Here is a 16,897-nt window from a genome sequence, read left to right as displayed (position 1 = left end):
TATAAATTTTAAAAAATTTATATACATATATGAATATTTGAATTAGATTATTTATAAATTTAAAAAATTGTATATTTTTAGTTAGAAAGAGAAAACGAGAATAAAAAAAAACAGAGAAATAAAATAAAATAATTATAAAATGAATAAATTTGTTTTAGCATTTTCTACATTTTTTCTAATCTTTTACAATTTTTATTTTTTCACATACAAAAAGCGCGGGAAAACTCGTATAGAAATTTACTAGATTACGTTTTAGTCTCGGATCAGCCAATGAAAACGCTGCAACAAAATCCCCAGAGATCCCTAGAGACGAGCAGCTTCTCGTGAACTTTGAACAACGCGTGGAGAAACGTCATAGTTCATGTTCGTGGCTCGTGACAGTCGGTGGCGATCGCTGGTGGCCGCTTGACAGTTCAATCCGGAGGAAGAGTAGTGGGGGGAGGTTCGATCAACCGACCCGCAGCCTCGGCGAAGCGTAAGCTCGGAAACGCAATAAAGTGTGATATACACCCGGGATATGGGCGACTCCTTGGACGGCTCCGGGGAACCGTCCCCGGAGTCGCAGAACGTCTCGATCGTCGAGTTCCCGACGTTCGCCAATTATCTGCGCAAAGCCGTCACGGTGCTGCTGCCGGACGAGGATGCGGTGCCGCCCGCGTTCAACTTCGCCCTGGAGGAGCGCTACAACCAGGACTGCGTGCGCAAGTTTCTCGGCGACTCGCAAGTCAGCTCGCTCTACATCCAGAGGAGCTCGACCAAAGGTGACATATATATATGACATTTCTTTCTTTTTTTTCTCGATCGCTCTCGGAGATGACGTTTCATCCGTTTCACCCGGTATATGCGTACCGGACTCCGTTAACGGTACATTTGTAACCCCTTCTGTCGGCGCGCGATTTTTCCAGCATTGTATGGATATTCAGGTACCTTGAGAAATTATGGGAAATTATGCGGAAAGGTTAAGTCACTTTGACACCTCGTTTTTGACAGAAGGGTTGACGTGGGAGAAAAAAATTCGCGTCCTGAAAATCAATCGCGACATTCACACGCACACACCTTGGACAAGATATGACTCACTCCCTCGAAGATCGATATATATGGTAACGCATTAATTAATATATCGACCGACGCGCTCGTTTCTTCACACCTAACCGCTTTATTTACATCCGATTTTCGAGTCAATTTCTTCCAGGCAGTTTCACAACAAATCCGAAATCACTCTATCTTTCTTTTTAATCCGGAATACTTAATCGATAATCACATGAAATTTCGTATATACTGTACATATAATTGTAAAGAAATTATGTATTATTTTATTGTTACTATATATTTTCGAAATAATTAATTTATTACGTAAATATTTTTAATAAATTATATATTTGTATTATATTTTATTAGTTTATTGCATAATATGATGTAATTTATTATATAAAAATAGTTTTTAATATATATAAAGAAATTATATAATTGTATTATTATATTTTATAGGATAAGTAAAACATTCTATATACAGGCTACGTAAGAAAAATGTGGAGTATTTGAAATGAGCAACGAAATTCACACAAACATATGTCAAGAAATGCATCACAACAATCATTTGGGTTAGATATTAGAAATAAAAAAGAATTCATTCTGAAACATTCGATTAAAAAATCATTTTTTATACTGCTAAAGTTAACGGTCCACATTTTTGTTGCATCCTGTATATAGCGTATAATTAAAAGAGTCTTCAGTCTTTATCATAATTATAATTGTGATTTAGCTGTTTGCTGAAAAACATTATCACATAATTAATATCTGTTTATCTCTCTCTTTGCAGAAGAAGACAGTGGGGAAGGAGATGAAGACAAGGAGAATGCAACTTATTACCTATCCAACGAGATCCACTTTTCAAATCCGAAGATGGCCTCCCTGGTTCTGACCAAACGTGGGGTCGTCATTGAGAGCGACAAGTCCATTCATTCCCAAGTCCGTTTGATTACATTTTCCGATGGACCGCCGTACGAGACTCTACACGCGATCAGCAAGACCATGGCGCCCTATTTTAAGAGCTACGTGAAGGAAACCGGTCGCGCCCACCGGGACGGCGACAAGATGGTACCGTTGGTGGAGAAGAAGATCGCCGAGCTCGAGATGGGGCTGCTGCATCTGCAGCAGAACATCGATATCCCGGAGATTTCCCTACCGGTGCACCCGATCGTCGCCCAGGTGATCAAGCAGTGCGAGGAGGAGGGTCGCAAACCCAAAGTCGCCGACTTCGGGGACAAGGTGGAGGACTCGACGTTCCTCAATCAATTGCAGAACGGGGTGAACAGGTGGATCAAGGAGATCCAGAAGGTGACGAAGCTGAATCGCGACCCGGAATCGGGCACGGCGCTTCAAGAGATCTCGTTCTGGCTGAACCTCGAGAGAGCGTTGCACCGTATCCAGGAGAAACGGGAGAGCATCGAGATCTCGCTGACCCTTGATATACTCAAACACGGCAAGAGATTCCACGCCACGGTGAGCTTTGACACGGACACCGGTCTGAAACAGGCTCTGGCCACCGTGAACGATTACAATCCGCTAATGAAGGATTTCCCTATTAACGATCTGTTATCGGCCACGGAGCTGGAGAGGATCCGCAGCAGCGTGCAACAGATCTTCATGCATCTGCGAAAGATTCGCAGCACCAAGTATCCGATTCAGAGAGTCCTGAGATTGGTGGAGGCCATCTCGCGGGATCTGGGCCAGCAGTTGCTGAAGGTACTGGGTACGCGACGACTGATGCACATCCCGTTCGACGATTTCGAGAAGGTGATGGCTCAGTGCTTCGAGGTGTTCACCACCTGGGACGACGAGTACGACAAGCTGACAGGTCTGCTGAGGGACGTGGTAAAGAAGAAGCGGGATGAGCACATGAAGATGGTGTGGAGGGTGTTGCCGGCCCACAAGAAACTGCAGTCGCGGATGGAACACATGCGCCGGTTCCGCAGGCAGCACGAGCAGCTGAGGACGGTGATAGTTCGCGTTCTCCGACCTACGGTACGTCAGAGCAGTAACAGTTCCACGCTGGAGAACACCGACAACGACAACGTGAAGGTGGAGTTCGCCCTGGACGCCGCGGACGCGAACGCCAACAGCGAGGTCAACCTGGCGTACGAGAACGTGAAGGAGGTGGACTGTCTGGACATCACCAAGGAGGGTCAGGAGTCCTGGGACGCCGCTGTGCATAGATACGAGGAGCGTATAGAGCGCGTGGAGGCCAGAATCACGGCCCATCTTCGGGATCAACTGGGGACGGCGAAGAACGCGAACGAGATGTTCAGGATATTCTCCAGGTTCAACGCGCTCTTCGTGCGCCCGCACATCCGGGGCGCCATCAGGGAGTATCAGACGCAGCTTATACAGAGGGTCAAAGACGACATCGAGGCGTTGCACGAGAAGTTCAAGGTATCGGATATTGAGATGGTTTCATTTCATAGCTTGAAACACAAAGAAATGCGTGTTGTGACTCTGAAATATTTTCCACAGGTTCAATACGCGCAGAGCAAATGCTGCAGGATGAGCATGGTGAGGGACTTGCCGCCTGTTGCAGGATCAATAATATGGGTCAAGCAAATTGATTACCAATTGACCATGTATTTGAAACGCGTCGAGGATGTTTTAGGTAATTTCTCATTTTTTTACATTTTAAAAAGATATTGTTTGAATGAGAAGATATATGAAGATATATCACAATTTAAAGAAAATATAGTTTAAAGAAGAGATAGGATATATATATATGTATAAGTATTTAATATTTTTTAATGAAGATATATTTTAAAGATATTTTTTTAAGAAGAATATTTTACATTTTAAAAAGAAGATATATACATATTTTTGAAAAATCTTTAAAAATATATCTTCTTTAACATGTAAAATATCTTCTTTAAAATATATATGTTTTTTAAAAAATATATCTTCTTTAAAATGATGTCTTTCTTAAAGTGTTTAATATTTTTTAATGAACATGTATTATGAAAATATATTTTAAAGAAAGTATTTTTAAAAAGAATATTTTACATTTTTAAAAGGAAGATATATATGTATATATTTTTTTTGAAAAATCTTTCAAAAAAATATATCTTTTTTAGCATGTAAAATATCTTCTTGAAAAAGTACATCTTTGAAATATAATATTATTCTCTAAAATTTTTAAAGATCTATATATCTATATATTTTAAAATATATATTTTTCTTGATTTAATGTAATGCGAATATCTCTAGGTAAAGGATGGGAGAGTCACATCGAGGGTCAGAAGCTGAAAGCCGACGGGGATAGCTTCCGGATGAAGCTGTCGACGCAAGAGATCTTCGATGATTGGGCTCGTAAGGTGCAGGCACGAAATCTCGGTGTAACCGGACGTATCTTCACGATCGAAAGCGTGCGCTCGAGGACGGGACGCGGGAATGTGTTGAAGCTGAAAGTGAACTTCCTCCCCGAGATTATCACGCTGTCCAAAGAAGTGAGGAACTTGAGGAACCTCGGCTTCCGCGTTCCTCTGCCTATCGTGAATAAGGCTCATCAGGCTAATCAATTGTATCCCTTCGCCATCAGTCTCATCGAGAGTATCAGAACTTACGAGAGAACACTCGAGAAGGTGAGACGATGAAGTTGGCGATTATTATTTTTTTCAAATTCCCACTCACATCCAAAAGTTGAAAGTTTTCATTTTCTGGGTATTTTTCTATTGCAATTATATATCAATGTTACATAACGATAGGCAACTTTTATACAAAAGCTTTAAGAGCTTAAGAGCTTTGAACAAAGTGATAGATTATAATAGGATACTAGTGCCAGGTGTGTGTTGAAGATATTAGAATAATTGATATCTCTAATTCCTTGGATCTCCAATATTTTTAGCTTACCAATCGGAGTCCCCATTGTCCCGCACTAAAGGTAGTCATACTTGACGCTTCCAGGAATTATGCATCTTGCCTACATATAGCAAATACTCTTATTGTTTGCCTGCTTAACTAGTAGAGAGATTTGTAATGCAAGATAATACAAGTTTATTTTCTTGACTGATTTATACATATATTACATTTGACAATCAGTTGTATCAGTTGTTTTCAAATACATGTAGGCTTGTACGGATGTGCGGCAGGTCTAAAAAACAACTAGGAAAATTCAACAAACTGTCAATTTAAAAAAAAATCTAAAGGATATATAAGTAAAGACGTAAATGCTAATTAAATTGTTTTGTATGTAAAAGAGAAGATAAATATTAATATATAATTGTAATAAATATAAATAATACAACATAATAATATGTAATATAATATTGTATATTATATTATTATATTATTATATTATATAATATAATTGTATTAATATATATTATATTATATAATTGTAAATCTTATCTTGACGAAGTTAACTGACTTTGAGGCTATCCGCATATCCGGAGGATTGCTTGGAGGCAACGTAATACATATAAGAATGTTCTGTCTGATATAAGTAAATATAACAACCATCGTACGACTTTATATTGAATTTTTAAGTATGCATATTCTTGAGTTCGAGTATTTATTGAATGAGAATTTTATGTCGTAAAACTGTACTGTACATTATTTGCAAACATTTTTAAGTATAATCAAACGAATTTCTCTATTTAGATTGAAGACAAGGCCAGTATTATACCTTTGGTTGCTGGGATGCGTAAAGATGTTCTGCAATTGATCTCTGAGGTAAGTAAAATTGTGTCTTGGTATGTATTACACTTTGTTATTTTGTTTAATTTACTTTTATAATTAATAAATCAATATTAAATGTTAAAAAGATTGCATTCTCGGTAACTTTTTTTTGCAATCGTATAAATAAAAAAAAACATAAGAAGATACATACAATAAAAAAATTGCGTCTGTACAAATTTTTTTATTTCACTCGGAATTTTACATAAAAATATCTGGAAGACATCCCACTCGTTCGTCATTTTAATATTAATGAATTATATCTTTCCAAAATATTCAGGGTATCGCTTTGGTTTGGGAGAGCTACAAACTCGATCAGTACGTGCAGCGTCTGTCTGACGCGGTGGTTTCCTTCCAAGAAAGAGTGGAGGATCTGCTAGTGGTCGAGGAGCAGCTGGACGTCGACGTGCGCTCCCTGGAAACATGTCCCTATTCCGCGAACACGTTCGCCGACATCCTCTCCAAGATCCAGAAATCTGTGGACGAGCTGTCGTTGAAGAACTACTCCAACCTGCACATCTGGGTGGCGAGGCTCGACGAGGAGGTAGAAAAGAACCTGGCCGCCAGGTTGGAGGCTGGCATCAAGGCCTGGACCGACGCCCTGACCGGCCACAAGAAGGAGGTGGACCTCAGCATGGACACGGACGCGCCCGCGCAACCTACTCACAAACCCGGGGGCGACCCAAAGATTCAGAACCAGATCCACGAGGTCCGAATCACCAACCAGACCATGTACTTGTACCCCAGCATCGAGGACGCGCGGTTTCAGATAATGCAACAACTATTCGCCTGGCAGGCGATCGTCACCTCGCAGGTGCGTCTGCAGAGCTCGAGGTACCAAGTGGGTCTGGACAAACCCGAGTCTGGCACCTACAGAAATTTACTTACCAAGCTAACTTCGGGGAAGCAACCGCTGGAGGCCGCCTACGAGGCGGTGGAGTCGAAGATGAAGGACGTGGCCGATTACGTGGACCAGTGGCTGCGTTACCAGGCGCTCTGGGACCTGCAGCCGGGGAATCTTTACGGGAAACTCGGCGAGAATATCAACCTGTGGATGAAGTGTCTGAACGACATCAAGAAGACGCGGACCACCTTCGACACCTCGGACACCAGGCGCGAGTTCGGACCTGTCATCATAGACTTCGCCAAGGTGCAGAGCAAGGTGTCCTTGAAGTACGACTCCTGGCATAAGGAAACCCTGGGCAAATTCGGGACTCTTCTGGGTAACGAGATGGCGAGCTTCCACTCGCAGGTGTCCAAGTCCAGGAGCGACCTGGAGCAGCAGTCGATCGAAGCGGCAAGCACCTCCGACGCGGTCGGCTTCATAACGTATGTACAATCCCTGAAACGGAAGATGAAGGCTTGGGAGAAGCAGGTGGACATCTACCGCGAGGGCCAGAGGATCCTGGAGCGTCAGAGGTTCCAGTTCCCGTCGTCCTGGCTGCACGTGGATAACATCGAGGGCGAGTGGGGCGCGTTCAACGAGATCATCAAGCGCAAGGACACCAGCATCCAGACCCAGGTCGCGTCCCTGCAGATGAAGATCGTCGCCGAGGATAAGGCGGTCGAGACGAGGACCACGGACTTCCTCAGCGACTGGGAGCGGGGCAAACCGGTGGAGGGTCATCTGCGACCGGACGACGCTCTGCAGCAGCTGCAGCTGTTCGAGAGTAAGTTCGCCAGGTTGAAGGAGGAGCGGGACAACGTCGCCAAGGCGAAGGAGGCGCTGGAGTTGCAGGAACCAGGTGGAATATCCACCAGCGAGGACAGGATGCAGGTCGTCTTTGAGGAACTGCAGGACCTCCGGGGAGTCTGGTCGGAATTGTCCAGGATCTGGGCCCAGATCGACGAGACCCGCGAGAAACCGTGGCTCTCCGTGCAGCCGCGCAAGCTGCGCCAGCAATTGGACACGATGATGGCGCAGTTGAAGGAACTCCCCGCGAGATTGCGGCAGTACTCGTCGTACGAGTACGTGAAGAAGATGCTGCAGAGCTACACGAAGGTGAACATGCTGATCGTGGAGCTCAAGTCCGACGCGCTGAAGGAGAGACACTGGAAGCAGCTGACGAAGCAGCTCAGGGTCAACTGGGTGCTGAGCGAGCTGACCCTGGGCCAGGTCTGGGACGTGAATCTGCAGAAAAACGAGGGTATAGTCAAGGACATCATCCTCGTGGCTCAGGGCGAGATGGCCCTCGAGGAGTTCCTGAAACAGGTGCGCGAGTCCTGGCAGACGTACGAGCTGGACCTGATCAATTATCAAAACAAATGCAGACTGATACGCGGCTGGGACGACTTGTTCAACAAGGTGAAGGAGCACATCAACTCGGTGGCGGCGATGAAGCTGTCGCCGTATTACAAGGTCTTCGAGGAGGAAGCTCTGACCTGGGAGGAGAAACTTAACAGAATCAACGCCCTCTTCGACGTCTGGATAGACGTTCAACGACGATGGGTCTACCTCGAAGGCATCTTTTCAGGTAGCGCGGATATTAAGACCCTGTTGCCCGTGGAGACGTCGCGTTTCCAAAGCATCAGCTCCGAGTTCCTGGGACTGATGAAAAAGGTGTCCAAGTCCCCGATGGTCACCGATGTCCTGAACATCCCCGGGGTTCAGAGAGCCCTGGAACGGCTGGCCGATCTTCTGGGTAAGATCCAGAAGGCGCTGGGCGAGTACCTGGAGAGAGAGCGCACGTCCTTCCCGCGCTTCTACTTCGTCGGCGACGAGGATCTCCTGGAGATCATCGGTAACAGCAAGAACATCGCGAGGCTGCAGAAGCACTTCAAGAAGATGTTCGCCGGCGTGGCCGCGATTCTGCTGAACGACGACAACACGATCATCACCGGCATTGCGTCGCGCGAGGGCGAGGAGGTCATATTCCAGAACCCGGTGTCGACCGTCGATTATCCGAAGATCAACGAGTGGCTGTCCCTGGTCGAGAAGGAGATGCGGGTGACGCTGGCGTCGAGTCTGGCGAAGGCGGTCCAGGACATCAAGCAGTTCAAGGACGGGAACATCAATCCCCAGGCGTTCATGACCTGGTGCGATAACTACCAGGCGCAGATCATCGTTCTGGCCGCGCAGATCCTCTGGTCCGAGGACGTCGAGGCGGCGCTGCACGAGGCGCAAGCGGACCCGAGCAAGAATTCGCTGGAGCGGGTCCTCATCCAGGTGGAGGGCACCCTGAACGTGCTCGCCGATTCGGTTCTCCAGGAGCAGCCGGCTCTGAGGAGGAAGAAACTCGAGCATCTGATCAACGAATTCGTGCACAAGCGCACTGTCACCAGACGCCTGATTGCCAACAAGGTCTCCAACCCGAAGGCCTTCGAGTGGCTGTGCGAGATGAGGTTCTACTTTGACCCGAGACAGACGGAGGTGCTGCAGCAGCTCACGATTCACATGGCCAACGCCAAGTTCTCCTACGGCTTTGAGTACCTGGGCGTGCAGGACCGGCTGGTGCAGACTCCGTTGACCGACAGGTGTTACCTGACGATGACCCAAGCGTTGGAGGCTCGACTAGGTGGCTCGCCCTTCGGCCCGGCTGGCACCGGGAAGACCGAATCCGTGAAAGCGTTGGGTCATCAGCTGGGAAGATTTGTTCTGGTGTTCAATTGCGACGAGACATTCGATTTCCAGGTAATATTCAGATTTTGTTGGTGTCAACCCTGAAGATGCGATAAATAGAAAATACATTACTGATCGTTTTTGTTCCTTCGCAGGCCATGGGTCGTATATTTGTCGGTCTCTGTCAAGTGGGCGCCTGGGGCTGCTTCGATGAATTTAATCGGTTGGAGGAGCGAATGCTGTCGGCTGTCTCTCAACAGGTGCAAACGATTCAGGAGGCCCTGAAGAGCCAGATGGAAGGCAAGAAGGAGGGAACTCTTTGCGTCGAACTGGTTGGAAAGCAGGTCAAGGTCTCGACCGACATGGCTATATTCATCACCATGAATCCAGGGTACGCCGGACGTTCTAATCTACCTGACAACCTGAAGAAGCTCTTCAGGTCCCTCGCCATGACCACGCCCGATCGCCAACTGATCGCTGAAGTGATGCTCTTCAGCCAGGGCTTCCGCACCGCGGAGAAACTGGCCTGTAAAATTGTGCCGTTCTTCAAGTACGCAACTACATCAAGATATACGGGGTGTCTTATTTTAACTTTGACATTTAAAAAATATGAAAGATATGGAAAAACGTTTTAAACGAAAGTTGTTTGAAGGGGGACATAAAGTGGTACCATTTATTTGACCGTGAATAGTCATTTGAAGGTCACGTGAAGGTCACTTTCAATTTCTTTATATCTTTATTCGTTATTAGTATATAACTTGAAAAGTATTTAACGAAAATATATTTTATTATAGCATTTTGGAAAGCTCTTGAGATAGGCTATAAGAATATGCAATAAAAATGGGGGTTCATAATAATGAAATCGAAAGTGATCGTATCTTACATATATTTCGAGATATTTGAGTGTCTAAGTAAAAATGGGACACCTTGTATTGTATTTTGCGTAGCAAAGTTTGTTACAAATGTGAATTTTTAATTCTTTTTAGGCTCTGCGACGAGCAACTTTCCAATCAGTCTCATTACGACTTCGGACTGCGCGCTCTGAAATCGGTGCTGATCTCCGCCGGAAACGTGAAGCGCGATCGTATACAGAAGATCAAGGAAGGCATGCAGAGTCGCGGGGAGACCAACATTGACGAGGCCTCGATCGCCGAGAATCTGCCGGAGCAGGAAATACTCATTCAATCCGTATGCGAGACGATGGTACCCAAGTTGGTTGCTGAAGACATCCCGTTGCTCTTTAGCTTGCTCAGCGACGTGTTCCCTAACGTGAATTACACGCGCGCGGAGATGAAGGGTAAATTATTGCGTAATCTCTTTTTAAAAAAGGTCTATCAAAAATATTAATTGCAGATAAGATATATTATAACATATTACTATTTTAATATTTTTAACATATTATTTTTAAATTTAACTAGCAAATTAACTTTATTAATAGTTTTTTTTGGCAGAAATCAGCTGATTAAAGCTTTGATTTGATAATTAAATTTTAAGATATGTTATAAAAAAAATAAATAATATGTTTTTGTACTGTAAACTCGATTAATATTTTTTGACAGTAATCAGCTGATAACTGTCAAAAAATATTAATTGAGTTTAAAGGCCTAAAACATATCATTATTTATTTTTTTTATATAACATATCTTAAAATTTAATTATCAAATCAAAGCTTTAATCAACTGATTTCCGCCAAAAAATATTAATAAAGTGAAAATTTGCGAATTAAATTTCAACATAATAATCTGTTAAAAGTATTAAAATAGTGATATGTTATAAGAATTATAGTATAATAATGTTATAATATTTTAAACTCGATTAATATTTTTTGACAGTTATCAGCTGATTTCTGTCAAAAAATATTAATCGAATTTAACCAAACTTAATATTATTTTTTACAAAATAATTTTTTAAATTAAAATTGAGGAATGACGCGCTTGTATTGTCCTAGAAAAATTAAAAAAAAATGTTGATACCTACAAAGATATTTAATATTTCTATTACATGTATATATATATATATATTTTGTTCTTTGTAGGATTGAAGGACCAAATCAGAAAAGTATGCGCCGAGGAATACCTGGTATGCGGCGAAGGGGACGAGCAGGGTGGCGCTTGGCAAGAGAAGGTAATATATTTCCTTTTCATTTACACGCTACAAATAATTTTACACTTAACACACTAATCATTTTCTCGCGACACCAATCAATACACATATGGCACTAATTAAAATACCTTTACACACTTATTTTTGCACTATTAAATATTCATGTTTAAACACTTAATTTTCATATTGTTTATGCGTACTAAGGAAACAGTTGGTGAGACGTGGGTGGAAAAGGTGAGACTGAACTTAAATTTAATTCACTCTGTACAAATTTCATATTCCTTTATCTTTAAGTACACTGGCATCGCCATAAATCATCTTCTTCCACTGATCATACATAATATATCATGTATTACTTAGGTGCTGCAATTATATCAAATTTGCAATTTGAACCACGGCTTGATGATGGTCGGGCCAAGCGGATCCGGCAAAACCATGGCTTGGAAGGTGCTGCTGAAGGCGTTGGAGCGCTTCGAGGGCGTAGAAGGCGTCGCCCACGTGATCGACCCGAAGGCGATCAGCAAGGAGACCCTGTACGGCGTGCTGGATCCGAATACGCGCGAGTGGACGGACGGTCTGTTCACCCACATCCTGAGGAAGATCATCGACAACGTGAGGGGCGAGATCAACAAGCGTCAGTGGATCATATTCGACGGGGACGTCGACCCGGAGTGGGTGGAGAACTTGAACTCGGTCCTGGACGACAATAAACTCCTGACTCTGCCCAACGGCGAGCGTCTGAGTCTCCCGCCGAACGTGAGGGTGATGTTCGAGGTCCAGGACCTCAAGTACGCCACCCTGGCCACCGTTTCCCGTTGCGGTATGGTCTGGTTCTCGGAGGACGTCCTGTCCACGGAGATGATATTCGAGAACTACATGCTACGTCTGCGAAACATCCCGCTGGAGGACGGCGAGGAAGACAATCTCGGTAAGAAGGCCACCGAGAAGGAGGACACTCTGTCGCCGGCGTTGACGGTGCAGCGGGAAGTCGCCAGCATCATGCAGAGCTATTTCGCGCCGGACGGTCTGGTGGTCCGGTGTCTAGAGTACGCGATGCGGCAGGAGCACATAATGGACTTTACGCGACTGCGCGCTCTCAGTTCCCTCTTCTCCATGCTGAATCAAGCCGTGCGCAATGTACTCCAGTACAATCACTCGCACACGGACTTTCCCCTGCCGAGCGAGCAATTGGAGCGTTACATGCCCAAGTGCTTGGTTTACGCGCTCCTCTGGAGCTTCGCCGGAGACGCCAAGCTGAAGGTCAGATCCGACCTGGGTGACTTTATCCGATCGATTACCACTGTACCTCTACCCTCGCAGAATAACATACCGATTATAGACTTCGAGGTGAACATACACGGCGAATGGTTGCCTTGGAGCAACAAAGTTCCTCAGATCGAGGTGGAGACTCACAAAGTCGCCAGCCCGGACATCGTTGTGCCTACCTTGGACACCGTGAGACACGAGAGTTTACTGTACACCTGGTTGGCTGAGCACAAGCCGCTGGGTAAGTGAATGGAGGACCTTGGATGGCGTCGGCAAGGTCAGGGCAAGGTTATCTTCAATTTTTTTTTACAAAACCCCTCTATTTTTATTACATGTTCTTATAGCTTATCTCGAGAGCTTTCCAAAACATAATTAAGTTATTTTTCATCAAGTGTTTTGCATGTTATGAGTCTTGACAGTATTTTGATATAAAATATAAAATATATCTTGTGAAATATTTAGTTTTCAGTAATCTTACCTTAATATTTTCGTGCACAGAATAATGAGATTAATCGATTGGTGTAAAGACTAGCATATAATTGTTTTAAAAAAGATATATTTAATTTGTAACATTTTTTTTAGATAAGATTACTTACCTTCAAGGCTTATAATTCGCAAAATACTTAATGAAAAATAACTTAATTATAGTGTTTTGGAAAGCTCTCGAGAAGAGCTACAAGAATATGCAATGAAAAATAGTAGGTCTTGTTTAAGAAATTGAAGATGACCTTGACACGACTATTCAAAGTCAAATCGATGACACCATCTTATGTTCTCCTTGAAGTTAAGAGGGATGATTGATTAAAACTGGACAGCTTGTATAATTATGAATATTTACTTGCAGTGCTCTGCGGACCGCCCGGCTCCGGTAAAACCATGACGCTTTTCTCGGCTTTGCGAGCCCTACCGGATATGGAGGTTGTCGGGCTCAATTTCTCGTCCGCCACGACCCCCGAGCTGTTGCTGAAGACATTCGATCACTACTGCGAGTATCGCAAGACGCCCAACGGCGTCGTGCTGTCCCCGGTGCAGCTGGGCAAGTGGCTGGTCCTCTTCTGCGACGAGATCAATTTACCCGACATGGACAATTATGGGACGCAGCGCGTCATCTCTTTCCTGCGGCAATTGGTAGAGCACCAGGGCTTCTACAGGACCAGCGATCAGGCCTGGGTCACCCTGGAGAGGATTCAATTCGTGGGCGCCTGTAATCCGCCCACGGATCCTGGCAGAAAGCCTCTCAGTCACAGATTCCTACGACACGTGCCCGTCATCTACGTTGATTATCCCGGAGAAACTTCCCTGAAGCAGATTTACGCCACATTCACGCGCGCCATGCTCAGGTAAATCATCTACAGTTTATCTACACTTGATTATTTCGGAAACATGACGAAAGTTGTATGGCTTCAAGAGAGACGTAAGGTAGTGGCAAAGATTTGACCTTGGATAGTCGTTTGAAGGTCACAGGAAGTTCCTTCAATTTCTTAAATGAAATCTACTACATTTTATTACGTATTTTTGTAGCTTATCTTGAAACAAAACACTAATGAAATATTTTTTTCTTAAATACTTTTTGAGTTATCAAGGTTTGAAATTAAGAATTTTTTTGACATAAAATATGAAATGTCTTGTGAACTATTCAGCTTTCAGTAAACTTACCTTAATACTTTTATGCACGGAATAATGAGACTAATCAATTAACGTGTAAAGAAAACACGTAGTTGCTTTTAAGATAAAGTACGTAACTATATATTACAAATTACATCTTATCTTCAAACCTTAATGACTTAAAAAGTACTTGAGAAAAAAATATTTTACAGTGTTTTGGAAAGCTCTCGAGATAAGCTACAAGAATACATAATGAGAAATGGTAGGTTTCATTAAAAAAAATTGAAGGTGATCTTGATGTGACCTTCAAACGACTATCCAAGGTCAAATCTTTGCCACTACATTACATCTCCCTCGAAGCTATACCATTTTTTTAAACGTCATGTTTCCAAAATTTTTGTTACATCCTCTATAATGCTTCTTATTTTACAGCTACAGGAAAGTATGAATTAACGACAAAAAAATGTTTTTACATAATCCTAGATTAACCCCGAATCTAAGAGGTTACGCGGAAGCCCTGACGAACGCGATGGTGGAGTTCTACCTGGCTTCCCAGGAGAAGTTCACCCAGGACATGCAACCGCACTACGTGTATTCGCCGCGAGAGATGACCCGCTGGGTGCGCGGCATCTGCGAGGCCATCAGACCCTTGGACAACCTCTCCGTGGAAGGCCTGGTGCGTCTGTGGGCCCACGAGGCGCTCCGTCTGTTCCAGGACAGACTGGTGGAGGAGTCCGAGAGGGCTTGGACGAACAAGAACATCGACACCGTGGCTTTGAAGCACTTCATGTCGGTCGACCGCGAGAGAGCGCTAGCTAGACCCATCTTGTACAGCAACTGGCTGTCCAAGGACTACGTGCCAGTGAATCGGGAGGAGCTGAGGGATTACGTTCGGGCGAGGCTGAAGGTGTTCTACGAGGAGGAGCTGGACGTGCCGCTGGTGCTCTTCGACGAGGTTCTCGAGCACGTTCTTCGGATTGACAGAATCTTCCGACAGCCCCAGGGACACCTGCTGCTCATTGGTGTCTCTGGCGCTGGAAAGACGACTCTGTCGCGATTTGTCGCGTGGATGAACGGCCTGTCTATTTTCCAAATTAAGGTAATTTCGAAAAATTCTCAATAACAAGCGCGAACGTTGTATCTCGAGCTCTCTCTCTAATCAATTAATATACAGGGTGTTCCCGATCACCCGTATGTCCCTTTTATCTCGGAAACAAAGCGTTTTAGAGAAAAATGGTTGAAGGGATTGAAAAATGGCTTGAAGAGGGCTATAAGATGGTGGCAATGATTTGATCTTGAATGGTCATTTGAAGGTCACGTGAAAGTCATCGTCAATTTTTCAATCATTAAATCTCATTTCTTATTTTATATTCTTGTAGCTTATCTCGAGAGCTTTCCAAAACACTATAATTAAATGTTTTTTCGTGAAGTACTTTTCGAGTTATAAAGCTCCAAAGTTGCAAAATTTTGATAAAAATACAAAATATCTTGTGAAACATTCAGTTTTCGGCAATCTTACTTTATTACTTTTATGTACAGAATAATAAAACTAATCAATAGATGTTATGAAAACACATAATATTCTTAAAGAAAAATTGTGCAACTGCTGGGGTGTACGGGTGTCGGGGACACCCTGTATAACAGAACGTAAATTAGCAGGCCAACTTGAAAACGAGCTAATTATTAAGATGTGCAAATAATTTATTAACATAAGATAGAATAAGGCGAGCATTCTACCACTGAACCACCGATTAATATATATATATAATGCAGGTGCACAACAAATATACGGGTGAAGATTTCGACGAGGACCTGCGCCAAGTACTGAGGAGATCCGGCTGCAAGGACGAGAAGATAGCTTTCATCCTCGACGAGTCCAACGTGCTGGACTCCGGCTTCCTCGAGCGGATGAACACGTTGCTCGCGAACGGGGAAGTGCCCGGACTCTTCGAAGGCGACGAATACACGACACTGATGACGCAGTGCAAGGAAGGTGCTCAGCGGGAGGGTCTGATGCTGGACTCCAACGAAGAGCTGTACAAGTGGTTCACCGGCCAGGTGATGAAGAACCTGCACGTGGTGTTCACGATGAATCCGAGCACGGACGGCCTGAAGGATCGCGCAGCGACGTCGCCCGCGTTGTTCAACAGATGCGTCCTGAATTGGTTCGGCGACTGGTCGGACAACGCGCTGTTCCAGGTCGGCAAGGAGTTCACGAACCGGGTCGACCTGGAGAGACCCACGTGGAAGATCCCGGATTTCTTCCCGTCTGTCTGCTCCCTGATCCCGTCGCAACCGACGCACCGGGACGCCGTCATAAACGCGTGCGTCTACGTTCATCAGACTCTGCACAAGGCGAACGCCAGGCTGGCCAAGAGGGGCGCCCGCACCATGGCGATCACGCCGCGACACTACTTGGATTTCATCAATCACTTCGTCAAGCTGTACCAGGAGAAGAGGAGCGATCTGGAGGAGCAACAGCTGCACTTGAACGTCGGCTTGAGCAAAATTGCTGAAACGGTGGAGCAAGTGGAGGAGATGCAGAAGAGTTTGGCTGTCAAATCTCAGGTGACATGTCAATTTAATTGAAGTGGGGGTTGTTAAAAAATGAGCCATGTCAAATAATAAATAATGTTTTGATTTACATAA

General features: G+C 44.3%; 1 protein-coding gene across 8 annotated transcripts in view; it reads left to right on the top strand.

The window, feature by feature from the left end:
* The first annotated feature begins 345 nt into the window (after nt 1–345).
* Dhc64C (dynein heavy chain, cytoplasmic) overlaps nt 346–16,897 on the top strand; it is a 27,144-nt gene continuing 10,592 nt past the window's right edge. For 2 of the 8 annotated variants that reach the window (XM_029321675.2, XM_029321676.2), the window contains exons 1-15: nt 346–761; nt 1,820–3,432; nt 3,514–3,649; nt 4,249–4,622; nt 4,886–4,921; nt 5,641–5,712; nt 5,996–9,346; nt 9,430–9,824; nt 10,261–10,571; nt 11,310–11,398; nt 11,582–11,611; nt 11,738–12,884; nt 13,488–13,983; nt 14,732–15,347; nt 16,022–16,816. In XM_029321675.2, coding sequence (XP_029177508.2) covers nt 518–761; nt 1,820–3,432; nt 3,514–3,649; nt 4,249–4,622; nt 4,886–4,921; nt 5,641–5,712; nt 5,996–9,346; nt 9,430–9,824; nt 10,261–10,571; nt 11,310–11,398; nt 11,582–11,611; nt 11,738–12,884; nt 13,488–13,983; nt 14,732–15,347; nt 16,022–16,816 — 9,705 coding nt within the window. In that variant the 5' untranslated portion in view covers nt 346–517. The remainder of the gene's footprint in view (nt 762–1,819; nt 3,433–3,513; nt 3,650–4,248; nt 4,623–4,885; nt 4,922–5,640; nt 5,713–5,995; nt 9,347–9,429; nt 9,825–10,260; nt 10,572–11,309; nt 11,399–11,581; nt 11,612–11,737; nt 12,885–13,487; nt 13,984–14,731; nt 15,348–16,021; nt 16,817–16,897) is intronic. The other 6 variants (XM_029321680.2, XM_029321678.2, XM_029321679.2 and 3 more) reach the window with 6 other exon arrangements.

The sequence above is a fragment of the Nylanderia fulva genome, unplaced genomic scaffold (genome assembly GCF_048542155.1).
Source record: "Nylanderia fulva isolate GAGA-0341 unplaced genomic scaffold, ASM4854215v1 Scaffold39, whole genome shotgun sequence".
Lineage (NCBI taxonomy): Eukaryota > Metazoa > Arthropoda > Insecta > Hymenoptera > Formicidae > Nylanderia > Nylanderia fulva.
Note: the sequence above shows the minus strand (reverse complement) of the source record. Positions and strands in the feature narration are given on the sequence as shown.